At 44.1% G+C, this 20,992-nt stretch overlaps 1 protein-coding gene across 1 annotated transcript in view; it reads right to left on the bottom strand.

Annotated features, from left to right (window-relative positions):
- Positions 1-20,734, bottom strand: part of LOC146962249 (A-type voltage-gated potassium channel KCND2-like) — a 46,603-nt gene extending 25,869 nt beyond the window's left edge. The window contains exons 1-2 of the mRNA XM_085769379.1: positions 20,267-20,734; positions 16,338-17,020 (exon numbers count right to left, since the gene is read on the bottom strand). Coding sequence (XP_085625505.1) covers positions 16,338-17,020; positions 20,267-20,710 — 1,127 coding nt within the window. The 5' untranslated portion in view covers positions 20,711-20,734. The remainder of the gene's footprint in view (positions 1-16,337; positions 17,021-20,266) is intronic.
- Positions 20,735-20,992: the final 258 nt, after the last annotated feature.

Genomic DNA, 20,992 nt, shown 5'->3' with positions numbered 1-20,992 from the left:
ATTCATTCATTCATTCATTCATATCTTTACTACAGACTCAAGGTCCACTAGAAGGAAAGTACAAGTTCATTCATTCATTCATTCATTCATATCTTTACTATAGACTCAAGGTCCACTAGAAGGAAAGTACAAGTTCATTCATTCATTCATTCATTCATTCATTCATTCATATCTTTACTATAGACTCAAGGTCCACTAGAAGGAAAGTAAAACACAAAACAATAACACTATAAAAACTATTTTCAATTCCAGATTTGGGGGAATTGGGACACCCCTACCCCTACACGTGAACGCGCAAAACGGAGGGGTAGGGGTAAGTGGTAGGGCCAAGGGGGGAAATGGGATTGGGCCTAAGTCATTGGTCCTGAAGGCCAGAGAGAGAAACTTTTACCAAAACTACAGGATCTTAAACCAACACAGTCAGTAAAAAATCTGGGCGTGATTTTTGACTCTGAGCTGAATTTTCTTCCACATATCAAAAATATGACAAAAATAGGTTTTTATCATCTTAAAAACATAGCCAGAGTCCGCCCGTTTCTCTCTCAGGCCAGTACGGAGGTGCTGATGCATGCTTTTATCACCTGTCGATTAGATTATTGCAATGCCCTGCTCTCTGGTCTTCCCAAAAAGAGTATTTTAAATCTCCAATTATTACAGAACTCAGCCGCACGAGTGCTGACGAGCACCAGAGGGCGGGAGCACATTACACCGGTTTTAGAGTCGCTGCATTGGCTCCCCGTACGCTTCAGGATCGATTTCAAGGTTATTTTACTAGTTTTTAAATGTCTTAACAGCCTTGCGCCCTCTTATTTATCTGACCTGCTTTTACCATATCAACCCTCGCGGACCCTGAGGTCCTCCAGCACCGGAATCAAACCTCACCTCAAACATCACACGGATCAGTACGCATGGTTTATATACACTCATTCATTCATTCATTCATTCATTCATATCTTTATTGCAGACTCTAGGGGCCGGATTTACTAAGATCTCAGATAGCGGACGCTATATTGTTTGCGCCCGCTATAATATTGCGAGTTTGGTTAGTGCACGCAAAACAGGTGATCTACTAAGAGTAACCCGCTAAATGAAAACACGTGCAAACCGCAATATGTAAATGAGGGTTTTGCGCGTGTAATCGTTTCCGCCATGGAGAGAGTGGACAGAGAGCTGGACGGACGAAGGGACAGAATGACATTTGATCCGATGCATACAATGACAGCATGTGTGTTCATCTCTCTCGCGCTCTGTTTAGATAAATAAACACAAATCGCTACAGGGCCCAACTCGTCATATAGTGACGAACAGGCAGCAGCTGCAGCGACAATCACACACCTGTAATATGTGTGTGTGTGTCCCGCCCATGATCCAGTGGATTAATAGAGAGCTCAGGTGGGACACATGGATCTAAACACTCTGACCACTGACCAGAGGGATCAAAGACGGGTGAAGGGAGCGGTGACGTGTCCCAGTCCGGGACCGGGACTGAGAGACGGAGCTGAGCAGCCAGGTGAGAGGAGAGGAGAGGAGAGGAGAGGAGCGCACTGTAGGACAGACGTGCCCCGTGCGTAACGGCGCGTAAAGACTTTTAACACGGCTGAAAAACTGTTACAGAATTACCCAGACGTGAGGAAATGCAGAGATGTAAGATCACGGGGCTCTGACAGGTATCAAATCAATAAACGCATACGTTTTGGCAAAGTTGTATCAGTTAGTACATGGTTTTCAGACGTGGTGAATAAAGACGCAAAAACAGCCACCGCAATCTCTTCCTGGTTTGGTAAATCACATTGCACACGCTAAATAAATCGATTTGCATCTACTCCTCCCATTCTGCACGTTCTGGCTGAAACGCCCATATTTACATATGCATCAAGGCAAACACGCTAAATGGATCACACGTGCTATTCTGCCCGTGTGAGGGACGCAATCCTCGGTGCGTCCGGTTAGTAGATCAGGTTCCACATGTGTTTGCGCGTGCAATCACGTTTGCACACGTTTTAATACACGCAAACCTTTAGTAAATCCGGCCCTAGGTCCACTAGAAGGAAAGTACAACACAAAACAATAAGACTATAAAAACTATTTTCCATTCCAGATTCTCTTCAAACATGGCAGACTTTTTCCATGGAGTTTTTCCTCAGTGGATGTGAGGGTCAGAGGTCAGAGGATGTTGTTATGATGGGATGTAAAGCCCTTTGAGACAAACTGGGGGTAACAACGGGCTATAGGCTAGGCTACTGGTTTCATCCTGTCCTGTTGTCTCAGTTAATCAACTACAGGATGTAGCCAACGGTTAAACGGTTAAAGCACAAACCTGGCGATCCACATACCTGACAGATTCAGAACGTAAACACACATCAGCTGGCCCGTTGACACTGTTACCCGGCAACGGTAGGCTTCCATTTACAATGTTGCCTGGGACAACGATACTTATAACAATCCTATTGTTACAATACTAATAAAACTGCCTTGCCTTTTTATCAGTAATGTCTGAATGTGTCCTTCATAAAAAAAAAGAAGTTTTAAGATCCATGTTCTATGTTAATCCATCGGTCCAGTGTTTCCAGCTGTTGGAGGGAAAAGGAGGAATCATGGAGTCGATTTCTACAATATAGCCTAATCAATAGTATCAATTCATACAATATGACATCATCTGGTGTCATCTGAATTGTTTAAAACCTGAACACGTTTTCCTGAATAAACCTGTCAAAGGTTAAAAACGGTTTATAAACTAAAAACTGTGACACGTTGAAAATGTTTTACAGATCAGTTCACGTCTTGTTTTACAGTGTAGGACAACATATTTTCACTAATGGTTTGCGTTGTAATGTTAATTTTGTGAAACATAAGTTATTTCTTGAGTATAAAGAAAAATGGGCGAATGATATCTGGTTTAAACCAAAGCTCAGAACCTATTGCCAATTGAAAAATGTATATTGTTCAGAACCCGATGTGACTTTGCCATTGGATAGATCCAAGAGATCTTTATGTGCCCAGTTGAGGGCTGGATTCTCCCTCTGGCAGTAGAAGTAGGTCGGTTTAACTCAGACTATGCACATTATGTAATCTAAATGTAATCGAGGATGAACTGCATTTTGTGTTTCATTGTCCGTTATATGACGAAGCCAGAACAGGGAGTTTTTGTTTCAGAAAATGCAAAATGTGAAACCTGAGTTGTTTTGGGTTAATGATGATGAGGTAAAGTTGGAATGGTTCTTCAGAAAAGAAGTCTTTACTAGAGCTACTTTCATAAAAAGTGCCTGCTCAAAAAGAAAAAGTGAATTATTTATGTGAATTCCATGTGGTTTCTGTTTCTGTTTGGTTTTGTCTGTGCTCTGATGATTTTGTTTGGTCTAAATATGATGATAATGTGTCTTGTAACTGAGCCCTGATAGGCTGCATGGGCGCCTTAATTGGTGCACGACACGTAAATAAATATAAATTCATTCATTCATTTCATTGTAGGACCAGAACCAGGACCAGAACCAGAACCAGGTCCGATGTGTGTCAGTGTAACTCAACCAGGACTCTCATCAATTATAAATAGATGTAACATCCCAGTCATGTATGAAACACTGAGCTCTGTGGCGTGTGGAGAGTCTCTGTGTGTGTGTGTGTGTGTGTGTGTGTGTGACATGGTGAATAATTGAATCAGAGCGTTAATTACCACACACTGATCCAGGATCAGCTGCAGCGACTCGTCTCTTTCATCACATAACGGCTGCTGGGAGCTGAGTGTTAAAGGGATAGTTCAACAACATTTTGTCACATTGGCCCATTGCCATAATCCCTATAGTCATAGCAGTAGGTTCGCTACCTTTAATTGTCGGTGCAAGCTGTTTTTAGAACGGCGGAGCAGAGGCGTGAGCTGCTCAGAGCTACGCTACGGAGGCTCATTATGGGATTTCTTGGTTTCCCTCATCATCAAACTCATCAAATACACAATCCAACAACTCCACAACGCTCTGGTGGACAAGTTGTGAGCTGCACATTCACCACGCTATGAGATAATAACACAACGTTACCACACAGAGTTGTTGTAGAGGGAAATACAGAGACTGTTGATGAAAAACTGTCCCTGAAGGCAACGTGCATCAGCTGTTTTGCATGAATTTCCCTCTAAAACAACTCTGTGTGGTAACGTTGTGTTATTATCTCATAGCGTGGTGAATGTGCAGCTCACAACTTGTCCACCAGAGCGTTGTGGAGTTGTTGGATTGTGTATTTGATGAGCACCGACAATTAAAGGTAACGAACCTACTGCTATGACTATAGGGATTATGGTAATGGGCCAATTTGACTAAATGTTGAACTACACAAAAGAAGAAGGGGATTATCGTCTCTGGCTCCTCCTCATCATGAGGTCGTTAACGAGCAGATTAGACGAAGTGTGAGGTCGTTGTTCCTCTCACGGCTCGTCTTCATCTTCACTTTAGTGTGTGTGTGTGTGTGTTTCAGCTTCATTATCTTCTCAGCAGAAACAGGAAGTGAAACAGAAACACAACAAGATCCTCCTGTGATCTGGACCAGGACCGGTCTGGTGTGTGTGTGTGTGTGTGTGTGTGTGTGTGTGTGTGTGTGTGTGTGTGTGTGTGTGTGTGTGTGTGTGTGTGTGTGTGTCCGTGTGTCTTTCCTAATTTGGGCAGAGGAAGTGCAGCTGTTGTTGTGATCTCCACTCTGAGCCGGAGGGATGCTGCTGTCGCCGTGGAAACCCATCCTGTATCCTCCTCCCCCCCCGCGGGTGAAGAGGATTCTAACAGTCTGACTTCATTTAGTGGAGATGGAAACACATTACACACACACACACACACACACACGACTCTGAGGTTTAACGGTGTGTGTAATGTGTGTGTGTGTGTGTGTCACAATTCCTCTGACTAAGACACTGAGACTCAGAGTTTAGCTGTTAGCGGAGTGTGTGAGTGTGTTAGAGCAACAATTAATCGATTACTAAATGAATCATCAGCTATTCTGATAATCTAATAATCAGTTTGACTAGTTTTTTAATAAAAAAAGTCAAAATTCTCTGATTTCAACTCATTAAATGTGAATATTTCTGGTTTCTTTGTTCCTTTATGGCAATAAACTGAGATAGCATTCAGCATTCAGCATTCATTCATTCACGCATTCATTTTCCTGAATGAAATTAAATGAAATGCGTGTGAGTGCTGAAAGCAGCTGAAGAAGGAAGCAAAAAGACAGAGAAAGAAAGAAAGAAAGAAAGAAAGAAAGAAAGAAAGAAAGAAAGAAAGAAAGAAGACAGAGAAAGGGGGTAGAAAGAAAGAAAGAAAGAAAGAAAGAAAGAAAGAAAGAAAGAAAGAAAGACAGAGAAAGGGGGTAGAAAGAAAGAAAGAAAGAAAGAAAGAAAGAAAGAAAGAAAGAAAGAAATTGTGTTTCTTTTGTGGCCATGGTGACAGAAATCGCTCTCTCCCACTCTAATGATGATGTCATCACTCTAAGCTCTGCTCGTTAGACGCAATACACAACCATTATAAAGTTATATTTTGTCAAAAATTTTAATGATTTTAAAACTGCCAAATATCTGAAACTGCTGAATATATCAATAAGCTGAGAAATAGAGGAATACTTTAAATGTTTGTGAACATTTTAGAAGTCGAATACAGTCTGTAGGAGAAAGTATGCTGAACTTATAGAGGTTTAAAGAAGCAGAGGATTTGAAGAGTTTGAAAACCGTTTCAATTCATTTCCTATGGGACAGAAAAAATAAGAAAAAGTTAAATAATTAAAAAATTTAAAATAGCACAAAGTATGAAGGACTAGTTAGATGCAGAAAAAGAGCGGAAGAAAAAAGAATGGCCAACAATGTGTGAATGCTGAACTAGAAATACGTGTGAATGCTGAAAGCAGCTGAACGCCGTTGCTGAATTCGCGAACGCAATTGACAAACAGTGCAAGTCGTGATCAACATGCAAAGGTCACTGAGGAGTTTCACTGTGAAACATCCAGATATTTAAAGACTCATTAATAAAAAGCTGTTAATCGTTCTTTATGTGTTTTAATTAATTATTGGATCATTTTCATTATTCAGTTGATTAAACTTCAGTTTGTTCATTAATCTCTTTCCGCTGCCTGTTTTCATCTCATCTCACACTGAAACATTTACCAACAGTTTTACTGCTGCACACCAAACAAACGAGGATCATTAAAACTCTGGTTTGAGCTCCGGTGTCGTTAAAACATAATGAGCTGACGATGATGAATGAAACATCCAGATGTAATCGCCATGGAAACCAACACTAAATATAGACGTCGCTCCTGATTATTAGGGCTGCAAAGAGGCAGAACATTTCCAGCAAATTTCCGGTAAATTTACAGAAACTTTCCATGGGAAGTTAAGCTGGGGAATTTTGGAAATATTCCAAATTGGAAACTTTCCACAGGAATTATGGGAATTATGGGAATTTATGGGAATTATTGAGAATTTATGTGAATTAACTGGAAATTGGGGGGTAATTTAAACAAACTGTATCATATCCAAACATAAATGTAAATGTTTTGTTTTGTCGTAAGCATTGTGACATCCATGCGAAATAATACAATTAAAAAACATGACATTTCAACAGATTTATTTGTGAGTAGAACTTTATCAGGTTTTAGTTCTTGTATGACCAATTCATTCTTTTACTGAACAACAAAAACATGAATGTTGAGTAAAATATGATAAAATATTTTAAAAAATATTAAAATGTTCCCGTTAATTGACCCTTTGTTGGCCTTCTGATTGGTTGCTGATCCACCAATCAGAGCGCTTCTCCCCATGTCACATGTTGCACAACATTCTAAGGTTGGACAACCCTGGAATGAAACCCTATGAAACAAGATAGGTAGACAGCAAGTTTTTCGGCAAAAACTACTTTATAATTTTTCAATATGGTTAAAATGTGCCTGGGGTTCCTGCAGTAGCAACTCAGGATATATGGAACGTATTCATGGAGTCATTTTTATCCCATTCCCCAAACCTAAGACATCAATAAACATGTAGGCTACTGTATTACTTTAACCTACTGTTATGTATTTAGTTGAGCTTAGAACTAATAGGGTTTGGGGGTGGTCCACTAGGGGGAGCTGTAGGCATAGGTCAGGGGTTAACTGCAAAGTTTTGTTTGTTGTTGTTGTTGTGCAGTCCTCATGAGAAGTGAGCCTGTTTTCCCTGACTGTATTGAAGTGCTATTGAAGCTCATTCATTCTCCAGTCCACTCTCTGGTCGTGTTCATAGACAGAGAAGATCTAATACCTTCATAATTATCTAGCAAACGTAACATTACCGCTGCTAATGTCTTTTGAACTTTGTGAAGTTTTACGAGGAAAAACGGGAGATCGGCGGAGATTAGCTTGTAGCTAACGCTAGCTAGCGTCGTTAGCTACTAGCTAGTGAGTGACCAAAACAATGATTTTCCCCATTTTTCAGAAAAGTCAGGTAATGCCCGTTCAATCGCTATTGAGCCACGTCTGTCCTCTATCACGGACACTATTTTTCTGATGTATAAGTTAATTCAAATTTTCCTTACAAGCAATTTAAATCTTCCTAATTTTCAATGGTTTCCAATGGGAGTTAACCCTTCCGTGACCATTGTTTGTCCAACCTAGCAACAGTAACCGTGGGGGGCGGGGCCTTGACAAAGGGTCAATTCCCATGGACAGTTTCCAACTTTGAAAATTCCTGGAATTCTACAACCCTAGTCCTGATTCACAGGTGGAAGCTCCGCCTCCAATCACCACATGAACCGACGTCCTTGAACGCACCATGAGGCGTTCAATGACCTGAGCTCTGACTGGGACAACTGTGTCTCCATCCACTCTGGTTCCTCTGATCGATTATTGATCAGGATCAATGACTCACAGCGAGTCAGAACCAGAACTGGACCCGTGTGTGTGTGTGTGTGTGTGTGTGTGTGTGTGATGGATGTACAGTAGGTTCTCTTGGGTCGTTGCCCCTGGCAGCTCCTGGGTCACCTTGGCGATGGTCGCCAAGCGGCGCCATCTGGTCACCGAGGTGACACAGCAAAGCACGGCGTTCACAGTTCACGCTCTGCTGCTCCCAACACACACACACACACACACACACACACACACACACACACACACACACTCTAATGGCAGCAGCGTGGGTCCTGGTTCGAGCAGCAGGAGCTGATTATGAAACAACACAACGACACCGAGGCAGGAAAAAATAACGCTTCCAAGCGGTCGGCGGTCCAACCTCCTCTCAGAGCTCAGGAGTAGATGGACGGACGGTACCGACCGAGTTCTCGCTGCACACTCCGCTCCAGAGAGTTTTATTAGACAACGTTACGTTTCGGCCGGTTCGGCCTTCGTCAAGTCCTAATAAAACTCTCTGCAACTGGAGCTGAGTGTGCGGCGTTCCTCTTTTTCTTTTTTCAACTTTATCCATCGCCAGCACCTCTACAACCTTACGGTGTGCGGCGTTGTTTCTCATCTTATAAATACTAATTCTATTTTTTTCTTGCAAAAAAAGGCTATAAGAATCATCAGTAATAAACCTTTCCGTGAGCCAGCCAACTCACTATTGGCGATGATTTTGAAAATTGACCGGATTCTCTCGCCTTTCCTGTGCCCGACTTCCTGTCTGGTACGATCTGGTCTATCCAGCTTGACAACGGCGCTGTTGGCTCGTGTGAAAAATAGAACAGACGCCGAACTGAAGCGCTGCAGCGGCCGCTCCACAACCCGAGATGTGCGACCAGGCAGACCGGTTAACATGGGCGCCGATCTGAAACTGCCTCCGCTCCAGGGCGGTTCCTCACCTGGCCTAATTGGTTTGCTGGGATGTGCTTGACCATTTTCTTTTAAATTTTCATTTATGAAAAGCACTTCACCAATAAAAATGTGGATTTCAAATCTTCTCTTCTAAGTGTATTCAATTGATTAGTCATGCAATACAATTTTGTAATGTCCTAGAATTTGAATTCTTTATTTGGGTACCTTTAGCAGATATAAGATTAAAATGTGATTAATTAGATTAATTAATTACAAATTCTATAATTAATTAGATTAATTTTTTTAATCGCCTGACAGCCCTAATTATTATCATTATTATTATAATATGATGGAGAATTGGAACAAAGAACGTGAACGTAACAGAAACCATGTGACTGTGTGATGTAAACATGAGAACGTACAATTAACCACAGGGATCAACGTGGTGTGTGTGTGTGTGTGTGTGTGTGTGAGATAAACTGATAAAACATGATGTCGAGACTTTTTCCACAGAAACAAAACGTGTGCGACAGACGACACAACAGCTGTCAGGAGCCGTTGTTCTGGCTGTGTGACACTCTATCTGTGTGTTACGTAGAAACAAGGTGAGTTTCTCCTCAGCTGCACACCTGCTGCTGTAATTACTCCCAGGGACAAATAGATTATATAACACACACACACACACACACACACACACACACACACACACACACAGAGACACACACACACACACACACACACACACACACACACACACACACACACACACAGAGACACAGAGAGAGACACACACACCTGTCAGGGTGATATAACGAGCTGTTAACAGTGATGGATGGTGAGGTTGAAGGTTTCGGTTTAAATTAATCAGCAGAGAAAACAAACAGAGAAACAACACACACACACACACACACACACACACACACACGTTCTGTCTGCAGGGGTCAGAGGTCACAGGGGTCAGAGGTCAAACACAGGTCACAGGGGTCACAGACTTCAGACCAATCACAGCACTGACTGTATTATATAACAGGACTGTCAGATTAAAGTTTCTATTAATGTTTGTTTTATTTTTATATCTCATCATAGTATTTACCTACAGCAGATTATTATTATTATTATGTCCAGCGTCCACTAAAGGGCATTACAACCAAATCTGTTATGTAACATTTACTACACACTGAAGTTTTAGCAACTCAATATAATAGGCCTACATAGGAAATGAATAAACAAGGGATTAAAAAGACTCTGCTCGTATATCTGAAGCTGCAGTCAGTTTCCTCCTTCCAATGTTCTCATTTTATAATAATTTGAATTCTGTTTGAACAGCAAAGTTCGTTCTGACAGAACTATTAGGCTATATAATATACTACAGATTAAAACACTGTACTGCAGTCTACACCAGGGGTACTCAAATACATTTGTCAAAGGGCCAGAATTTTTCTTAACAGACACCTTGGGGGCCGCACATTCAAATAGGCCTAGATTGAAATTAAATTAACCTTTTTCGTCTAATAATTTAAATATTTTTATTTTACTTGTAAGCACAAAATTTTTATTTATACACTTCATGGTGTTTTTGTATGATATAAAATGAAAAATCTTGACATTATCATATCATCATTTACATATCATGCTGGAGCTTTACACTGCTGACTTGTATCCTCAGACATGCCCTGTGATTTTCAGCTTAAATATGACCTGACCATTACAGGACATGTCTGACTCTGTTCTGAGGATACAAGTCATTGGTCCTGAAATGTGTGTTTCTCTTCTATAATACACATTCTACATCTCGGAGGCGACGTCTTTCCACACATGGGCTTCCTTCACCTTTCAAACGAGGCAGAGCTCAGTGGGAAACAGTAGGAGACACAGGCCGAGGGCACCGGGACACAACACCGGGGGAGAAGCAGGTCGTGCAGCTGTGCGCAGCAGACGTGCACGAAAAAACAATCACGTCTCATCAAATGCGCGCGGCTACGGCTGTTGAGTTGTGAGCGTGCATGACTCGCGGCTACATTGAATGGGTTTGAGCGCGCGCAAAAGACGCTTCATCTGAACGGCCCCCCATGCATGATGCACACACAGTTGAACCAAGACGGCGGTGAAAATCACCCACGGTCTCTGCAGACAGGCAGGGAAAACCCTGCAGTCCAGCCCGCTCCCCAAACACTCGCGCATGGTGATTTGGGTTCGTCAGCGTTTCTGTATCCCAGTGCAGCGCCTCACAGGCACACAAACGCTCCGCATGTGTTTCCATGTCCCAGCGCTTTGACTTACAGGCGCACGGAGCCCAAGAAATACAGTACACAGTAATATGTAAACTAGTAGAACTCAGTCGCGGGTCTGATTGGAAGGTTCAGCGGGCCGGATGCGGCCCGCGGGCCGCCTATTGAGTACCGCTGGTCTACACTATACTACAGTATATAGAACCAATCTCCTTGTTGTTTACAACTACTTCCTGGTAGAAAACCAGCATGAGAACAATAGTGACGGACGAGAGTTTCTCTATATTTATCTACTTTTTCATGTCACTATATCACCGTTTAGACTAATCTGATGTTTGTAAAGTTTATAAAACCAATGATTGGACAAACATTACTATTTCTGTGTGCACATTTTTGTAATTAGTCATGGTTATCATAGATTAGCCGGGCTAACGGTTAGCTACCTGTTTAACTTTAATAACTCAGTGACTCAATAAACGCTCCATGAAAAAATATTTTCTCCAGCGGATATCTGAGTTCCAACATGACTGAGCTAACTGGAGTAGTTTCATGTGGTGTCCCACAACGGGAGGGTTTTAACAGCTGACGTCCTGCTGTTAGCTTAGCTACCGCCATTAGCTTAGCTACCGTTAGCTTAGCTACCGTTAGCTGTCCCTGTCAGCTGAGCCACTGATGCTTTCTAGACACTGTGATTCCCCCAAACTGAATAAATACAACACATAGCAACACAAAACACACACACAGAAATAGTAATGTTTCTTCAATCATTTCAGATTTGTCTAAACGGTGATAGGGCGTGAAAAATATGATATATAGCTAAACTCTCGTTCGTTACTATTGATCTCATTCACATTACAGCTGGTTTTCTACCAGGAAGTAGAATGTAAACAACAAGGTTCATTCTATAGTATATTATACTGTAGTAGCTTATATGTACTACAGTATAATATACTACATTAATACTTCAGTGTCTCAGTCACTATAAGAGAATCAGAGCTTCAGCAGCTGCTCTTGTATTTTTAGTCTCATTCAGACTCTGGCGCCTCACACACACTCACACACACAGACACACACACACACACACACACACACACATTGTGTAGCTGAGTCTCCGCGGAACCAAACTAATAGAATCAGATTTTATTGCGTTTTATTGGGAAGCAGAGGCTGATGTTGTCATCCCGTCTCCATGGTAACCGAGGACCACAGCTGTGACATCATCAGGAGCCTGATCGGTCACATGACCCGCTGCTCAGGTGTGTGTGTGTGTGTGTGTGTGTTTGAGGCAACAGCTGACCCAGGTAAACACACACACACACACACACACACAGACACAGACACACACACACACACACACACACACACAGACACACAGACACACACACACACACACAGACACACACACACACACACACACACACACACCATTCAGCATCATCTTCTATCAGACTTAACAAGCTTAGGACCAATCCGCCGGCCAGGGCCATGCTGTCGCCATGGTAACCAGTTTACCTTTGGCCTGTGTGTGTGTGTGTGTGTGTGTGTGTGTGTGTGTGTGTGTGTGTGTGTGTGTGTGTGTGTGTGTGTGTGTGTGTGTGTGAGACTGATCGATATCGATACTGATCAATAGTTGGTCTTTTACTCTCAGATAGTTGTTGATTGTTGTTGTTGTTGTTGTCATGACGACAGGATGAAGGTGTGAGGGGGCGGGGCCACAGGTCATATGACAGGTACAGTGATGTCATCACTGACATCAACCAATGGGAACGGCGTGTGTGTTTTAACTATCAGAAGAAGAAGAGGAGGAGGAGGAGGAGGAAGGAGAGGAAGAAGGAGAGGAGGAGAGGAAGAGAAGGAGAGGAAGAAGAAGAGAAGGAGAGGAGAAAAGAGGAGGATGAGGAAGAAAAGGAGAGGAAGAAGAAGAGAAGGAGAGGAGGAGGAAGAGAAGGAGAGGGGGAAGAGGAGGAAGAGGAAGAGAAGGAGAGGAGGAGGAGGAGGAGGAAGAGGAAGAAGAGGAGAGGAGGAGGAAGAGGAGGAGAGGAAGAGAAGGAGGAAGAGGAGAGGAAGAGGAAGAGAAGGAGAGGAGGAGGAAGAGGAGGAAGAGAAGGAGAGGAGGAGGAAGAGAAGGAGAGGAGGAGGAGGAAGAAGAGGAGAGGAAGAAGAAGAGAAGGAGGAGGAAGAGGAAGAGAAGAAGAGGAAGAAAAAGAAGAGGAAGAGGAGTAAGAAGAGGAAGAAGAGAAGGAGATGAGGAGGAAGAGGAGGAGAGGAGGAGGAAGAGAGGAAGAGGAGGAGAGGAAGAGGAAGAAGGAGAGGAGGAAGAGAAAGAGGAGGATGAGGAAGAAAAGGAAGAAGAGAAGAGGAAGAGAAGGAGAGGAGGAGGAAGAGAAGGAGAGGAGAAAAGAGGAGGATGAGGAAGAGAAGGAGAGGAGGAGAAAATGGAGGAAGGAGAAGAGAAGGGGAGGAGGAGGAAGAGGAGGAGAGGAAGAAGAAGAGAAGGAGAGGAGGAAGAAGAAGAGGAGGGGGAAGAGGAGGAGAGGAAGAGGAGGAAGAGGAGAGGAGGAGGAAGAGGAGGAGAGGAGGAGGAAGAGGAAGAAGAGGAGGAAGAGAAGGAGAGGAGAAGGAAGAGGAGGAGAGAAAGAGGAAGAGGAGGAGAGGAAGAGGAAGAGAAGGAGAGGAGGAAGAGGAGTAAGAAGAGGAAGAGAAGGAGGAAGAGGAGGAGAGAAAGAAGAAGAGGAGGAGGAGAGGAAGAAGAAAGAGAGGAGGAAGAAGAAGAGAAGGAAAGGAAGAGGAAGAAGGAGGAAGAGGAGTGAGTGTAGTTGTTAGGATGAGGTGGAGTCAGAGTCATTGATCCAGAGCAGCCTGAGAATATCAATGACAGAGATACACACACTCACAGCTGCAGCACACACACACACACACACACACACACACACACACACACACACACACACACACACACACACACACACACACACACTAACACACACCCTCATTCATCTGCAGGAAAAAGAACTCCTTTTACTTTGAGGTCTGAGAGGAGATGAAAGATAAACACACTCCTGAGACACACACACACACACACACACACACACACACACACACACACACACACACACACACACACACACACACACACACACACACACACACACACACACACACACACACACGCACAACACACACACACACACACACACACACACACACACACACACACACGCACACATCCAGCTGATCTCAGCACAATCTGACAGACTCCTTCAGACTGATGATGATGATGATGAGGAGGAAACAGGAAACAGTCCCTGGACCTTTCACAATAAAAGTCTGAGACCTGAACACACCTCAGCATGGAGCGTGTGTGTGTGTGTGTGTGTGTGTGTGTGTGTGTGTGTGTGTGTGTGTGTGTGTGTGTGTGTGTGTGTGTGTGTGTGTGTGTGTGTGTGTGTGTCCCTCACAGCAGCCAATCAGAGGACAGACACACAGACATGTGTTCGATAGTGTTGTGTCAAACTAACTTTAACCCTCCTGTTGTCAAGGAAGGAAGGGAGGAAGGAAGGAAGGAAGGGGAAGGAAGGAAGGAATGATGGGAGGAAATAAGGAAGTGGAAAAAGGAAGGAAAGATAGAAGGAGGGAGGGAACAGATTGGGTCAAAAAGGAAGGAAGAACTAAGGACAAAAGGAAGGAAGGAAGGAAGGAAGGAAGGAAGGAAGGAAGGAAGGAAGGGAAAAAGGAAGGAAGGAAGGGAGGGAAGGAAAAAAGATTGTGGAAAGAAGGAAGGGAAAAGGGAAGGAAAGAAAGATGGAGGGTATGAACAGATTTGTTCAAGGAAGGAAGAAGGGAAAGAAGGAAGGGAAAGGGGAAGAAAAGGAAAGAAAGATAGAGGGATAGGGAACAAAAAAGGAAGGAAGAAGAGGAAAGGACTAAGGGAAGGAAGGAAGGAAGGAAGGAAGGAAGGAAGGAAGGAAGGAAGGAAGGAAGGAAGGAAGGAAAAGGGATTGTGGAAAGAAGTAAGGGAAAAGGAAGGGAAGAAAGATGGAGGGAGGGAACAGATTTGTTCAAGGAAGGAAGAAAGGAAAGAATGAAGGGAAAGGGAAGGTAAGGAAAGAAAGATGGAGGGAACAGATCAGGTCAATTGGATCAAAAGAGGAAGGAAGAAGAGGTAAGGACGAAGGGAGGGAAGGAAGGAAAGAAGGAAGGGAAAAAGGATTGTGGAAAGAAGGAAGGGAAAAGGGAAGGAAAGAAAGATGGAGGGAGGGAGGGAACAGATTTGTTCAAGGAAGGAAAGGGAAAGAAGGAAGGGAAAGGGGAAGAAAATGAAAGAAAGATGGAGGGATAGGGAACAGATCAAAAGAGGAAGGAAGAGGAGGTAAGGAAGGAAGGAAGGAAGGAAGGGAAAAAGGATTGTGTAAAGAAGGAAGGGAAAAGGAAGGAAAGAAAGATGGAGGGGGGAACAGATTTGTTCAAGGAAGGAAGAAGGGAAAAGGGAAAAAAGGAAAGAAAGATGGGGAACAGATCAGGTCAATTGGATCAAAAGAGGAAGGAAGAAGAGGTAAGACAAAGGGAAGGAAGGAAGGGAAGAAGGAAGGGAAAAAGGATTGTGGTAAGAAAGAAGGAAGAAAGAAAGGGAAGAAGGAAGGAAGGAAGGAAAGAAAGAAGGAAGGGAAAAAGGATTGTGGTAAGAAGGAAGGGAGAAAGGAATGGAAGAAGGAAGGAAGGAAAGAAAGAAGGAAGGGAAAATGATTGTGGTAAGAAGGAAGGGAGAAAGGAAGGGAAGAAGGAAGGAAGGAAGGAAAGAAAGAAGGAAGGGAAAAAGGATTGTGGTAAGAAGGAAGGGAGAAAGGAATGGAAGAAGGAAGGAAGGAAAGAAAGAAGGAAGGGAAAAAGGATTGTGGTAAGAAGGAAGGGAGAAAGGAAGGGAAGAAGGAAGGAAGGAAGGAAGGAAGGAAGGAAGGAAGGAAGGAAGGAAGGAAGGAAGGAAGGAAGGAAAAAAGGATTGTGGTAAGAAGGAAGGAAGGGAAGAAGGAAGGAAGGAAGGAAGGGAAAAGGATTGTGGTAAGAAGGAAGGGAGAAAGGAAGGGAAGAAGGAAGGGAAAAGGGATTGTCGTAAGAAAGAAGGGAGAAAGGAAGGAAGGAAAGAAAGAAGGAAGGGAAAAAGGATTGTGGTAAGAAAGAAGGGAGAAAGGAAGGGAAGAAGGAAGGAAAGAAGGAAGGGAAAAGGGATTGTGGTAAGAAAGAAGGGAGAAAGGAAGGGAAGAGGGAAGGAAAGAAGGAAGGGAAAAAGGAAGGATGGAGGAAGTGAACAGGGTCAATAAAGTTTTGTAGCTCTACTAAATCGACATCCCTCGGCATCGTTCACTCACTCACCCCAGCGTGGTCATGGTGACGATGGTGTACCAGAAGGCGGCGGGGATGCTGGTGAACTTGCTGCCGCTGGAGCCCTTCTCGGCGTAGAACATGACGGTGGCGAAGATGATGATGGCCATGGTGAGGGAGAAGAGCAGGAAGCCCAGCTCCGAGGCGCAGCTCTTCAGCGTGTAGCCCAGGATGCGCAGGCCCGCCGAGTGCCGCGAGAACTTGAAGATGCGGAACACGCGGAACACCCGCAGCGTGACGAAGGCGCCGCTCACGTCCTCGTTGTCGGTCATCACCAGGCCGATGTAGTACGGCATGATGGCCACCACGTCGATCACGCTCATCACGCTCTTCACGAAGCGGAAGCGGCTGGGCGCGGCGAGCAGGCGGAGGAGGTACTCCACGGTGAAGATCATCACGCACGCCGTGTCCAGGCAGAAGAAGGCCAGCGCGTAACGCTCGCCGCACGACAGCGACGCCTCGCGGGCGCGGTTCAGCGCCGCCGCGCCCGCGCCGCACGGCACCGTCTCCGCCACGTTGGCCAGCACCGACACGGCGATGAAGAAGCCGGTGACGTAGTAGAAGACCAGCGCCATGGTGGACGTGTGCGGGTTTTCGAACGCGCGCCACATCGTCTCCCTGAAGTTGAGGTCCGGCGCCACCGGGTCGTTGGTCTGGTCCATGTCCTCGTCGTCCTGGATACAGGGACAGGGATGCACATGATTAAAGTGAAATTCCGGCGTAAGTGTAAACCATGGTCAAACACACCGTAACACCGAGTTAGACCCCCCCTCGAGAGATCAATTTGCCCGACCGCTACATTCACGAGATCCACCAACTTCAGCAAATACCGCAATATCGCCACACACGGCGCTGTCCGGATCCACTGTCTGACCGCAACCAAAACGCCACCATTTGCCCAAAATAATGCTCAGAACTGCACCAAATGTCATCAATAGTACACACAGGGTCCCAGCACGTAGTACGAGTTGTCAAACATCTGCTAGCTTTGCCTGTTTTCTTTAGCAAGGAGATGCAACTCAACTCACCTACTTCTCCTCTGGGAGCCGCTCGTTGGTGAGGAAGCCCTGACGAGTCGATCACCGAGTGCACCGGAGTTCCGCAGCTCTTAAAAATGCTCATTTGCGCCTATATCGTGGCCAGCACTCGATAATAATAGTTATAAAGTCATATGCAAGATAAAAATAAAAAAAACTCTGATTGTATTTCCATGAGGTAATTGTTGATTGAGCTGCGGAACTCCGGTGCACTCGGTGATCGACTCGTCAGGGCTTCCTCACCAACGAGCGGCTCCCGGAGGAGAAGTAGGTGAGTTGAGTTGCATCTCCTTGCTAAAGAAAACAGGCAAAGCTAGCAGATGTTTGACAACTCGTACTACGTGCTGGGACCCTGTGTGTACTATTGATGACATTTGGTGCAGTTCTGAGCATTATTTTGGGCAAATGGTGGCGTTTTGGTTGCGGTCAGACAGTGGATCCGGAGAGCGCCGTGTGTGGCGATATTGCGGTATTTGCTGAAGTTGGTGGATCTCGTGAATGTAGCGGTCGGGCAAATTGATCTCTCGAGGGGGGGTCTAACTCGGTGTTACGGTGTGTTTGACCATGGTTTACACTTACGCCGGAATTTCACTTTAAGGGATAGGGATGCACATTGAATTGAAATTTGTTTATTTCGGTCATACAACACCAACATCAAAATCAACCATTCTGTGTGAGCAGTTTAGCCAAAACATATTATACACAATTGCAACCATACACACACACACACACAAAAAAAAGAAAATATCATAAGTGACCGAAAAGGGACTAGGCTGAAGCCCAAGGCTTATATCTGCCTCCTTTACACTCTATGAAATTAAATGACCTAGAATGTCAGCAGTCCAAAATAATAAGATGAAAGTAATCATTACTGTATTTTATAATTTTTCATTATTTTACATTTCAAGGCTTCTTAAAACTCAACAAAGAACTACATGTCTTCAACTCATCACTGAGCTTATTCCACATTTTAACTCCTAAGACTGAAACACATTTGTATTTTATATTAGTTCTCACTTTACACATTTCAAAAATCAATAACCCTCTTAAATTATAGTTTCCTTTTCTTAATTTAAATAACTGAAGGATACAAGCTGGAAGGCTGTTGTTCTTTACTCGAAAAATGATTTCCATTGTCTTTAGGAACACAATATCTGAACATTTTAATGCATTAGATCTTAAAAATAGTGGGTTGGTAGGTTCACAATAGCACTCTTTTTTGAAGCTTGATTATAGGGTCATGATTAAGGGATAGGGATGCACATGATTAACCGTTTATGGGTATGAACAGATTTGTTCAAGGAAGGAAGAAGAAGGAAGGAAGAAGGAAGGGAAAAGGGAAGAAAATGAAAGAAAGATGGAGGGATAGGGAACAGATCAGGTCAATTGGATCAAAAGAGGAAGGGAGGGAGGGAGGGAGGGGAAAAGGATTGTGGAAAGAAGGAAGGGAGAAAGGAAAGAAAGAAAGAAAGAAAGAAAGATGGAGGGAGGGAACAGATTTGTTCGAGGAAGGAAGAAGAAGAAAGAAAAAGGAAGGGAAGGAAAAAGGATTGTGGAAAGAAGGAAGGGAAAAGGGAAGAAAATGAAAGAAAGATGGAACCGTTTAACCGCTAACCAAAGAACTTTGACGCTCGCTTTTTGCAGCTGACTGCAGGCTCCTCAACTGTTAGACTTAATAATGCAGGATTTTCCAACACATTCCTCTGCCTTTTCAACATTTCTACTGCTTTTAGACTAAAAACACATTTATTACACTTAAACCTAAACAATTCAGGATTTTTTCCCACCATGTCATGTCATTCAGCTTCCTGCTTACATGTTCCTTCTTTTTAATCTATTCTCACTTGTTGCTTCAGCTATGTTACTGCTGGTTCATCAGTTTTCCTTTCTGTGGCTAGCTGCAGATTTCAACTCTTCAACTGTTAAACATCTTCCATAAAAAGGCATTAATCTTCAAGTTATATGTTTCAGCTTCAACGTTAGACCTTTTTCAACAGTTCTTCAGCTAATTCAACTTTGTTTCAATGATTTCTTCAGCTTATTCAGCATTGCTTCAGCAATAGCGTTCAGCTGCTTTCAGCATTCACACGCAGCATTCACACGCATTTTCTGCAGGAAATGCTTTCTTTTTCTAGTTTATTTTATTAGCTCCTTATGCAGGGCCGGCCCTAGGATGTTGGTGGCCCCCTAAACAAGGTTTTTGTTTGTGGCCCTGCACTCTAAGCGCAAACACCAAATCACTGGTTAAAACTGAATACAGACGTGTTTATGCCCTCTGAGGTTTGAGGCCATTTTCTCGACTTTTACATATTTTCTTAAATGTATCTTTTGAAGATACTTGCAGATGTAACAATACTCAAGTGTTTTATGTCTAAATATTAGAACCTCCGCTGTAAGCACACTGAGGCCAGTTTGTCCTAGAACACTGTAGAAAGAAATAATTTAGGACAAATGCTGGAAATTTGAGGTCTGTTTTTTGAAAAATGTCCAATCCCTTGTGAAAACACTCCTTCAGTCATGAGAATGAACTGTTTTGGTGCTTGAAATAGGATATGAATACAGTAATAGATAAGTGTAGAAAACAAGTCTAAAATGAAATTTTGTAAGATTGTTTTTTGAGCACAAATGTTGTCATTCTGCCGTTCTATTTTCACCAAATGTCTCAAATGTGAGATAAAAGAAGCTGAGTATTGACTTCACATTACATATAAAGCTCATAGCTGCACGTGCAGACCTCAGGATGTTTAAATGACTTGATGAACCCCGGTACCTTTCTGATCATGTGGCCCCCCACCTAACGGCTGTGGCCCTAAACAACCACATAGAGTGTTTATGCCAGGGGCCGGCCCTGTCCTTATGTTGTCAACTCATGTGCATCCCTACCTGGATACGCTCCTGGTTTTCCCGCCGCCGGTCCTTGTACTCCTCGTAGCAGCAGTCGCCGATGATCTCCGGCACGATGCCGAAGAACGCCAGCTCCTCGTCGTAGGCGGCGATGCATTCCTGCCGCGGGAAGTGCAGCTTCCCGGTGCGGTAGAAGTTCAGGATGTGGCGGAAGAGGTCGGCGTCGCGGTCGAAGAAGAACTCGTTGGTGCCCTCGTGGAAGAAGAAGTCGCGCTCCGAGCTTCCCAGCAGCGTGTCGGGGTAGCGCTCCAGCGTGTCGCGCCACGTCTGGAACTTCGTGCCGCTGACGTTCAGGACGATCAGCGACTCCTGCACGCGCCGCTTCTCCCGCGGCGGCACCGGCATCGGCGCTCCGGCCACCGGCATCCAGCCGATGGCGGCGGCGCGGGCGAACGGCAGCCAGGCCGCCACTCCCGCTGCCATGATGCCGCTGTAGCCGATACCGCCGCTCTGTTGATACCGCCGCTATGCTACCGCCGCTCAGCCGCTGCCCTACAATGGAAGAAAGGGGTAACAGTCAACTGTATTGAACTTAGGATTCTGAAAATTGGTCAAACCCTTACTTTTGCGAGTAGTAGTCTAGCTGTGTAAAAATATTTAACTCAAACTTAAAGTGATACGCCAACATTTTTTTTTTTTACGTGTCTTGCCTCACTCCCGAGTACATGACCAGCAGATAGACACCATCCTTTCCACTGTGCGTGC

This window comes from Trachurus japonicus, chromosome 23 (assembly GCF_045865225.1).
Source record: "Trachurus japonicus isolate A0001 chromosome 23, Traja_1.0".
NCBI classification, from domain to species: Eukaryota; Metazoa; Chordata; class Actinopteri; order Carangiformes; family Carangidae; genus Trachurus; species Trachurus japonicus.
The sequence above is the reverse complement of the archived record's forward strand: the minus strand, read 5'-3'. Positions and strand labels throughout refer to the sequence as shown.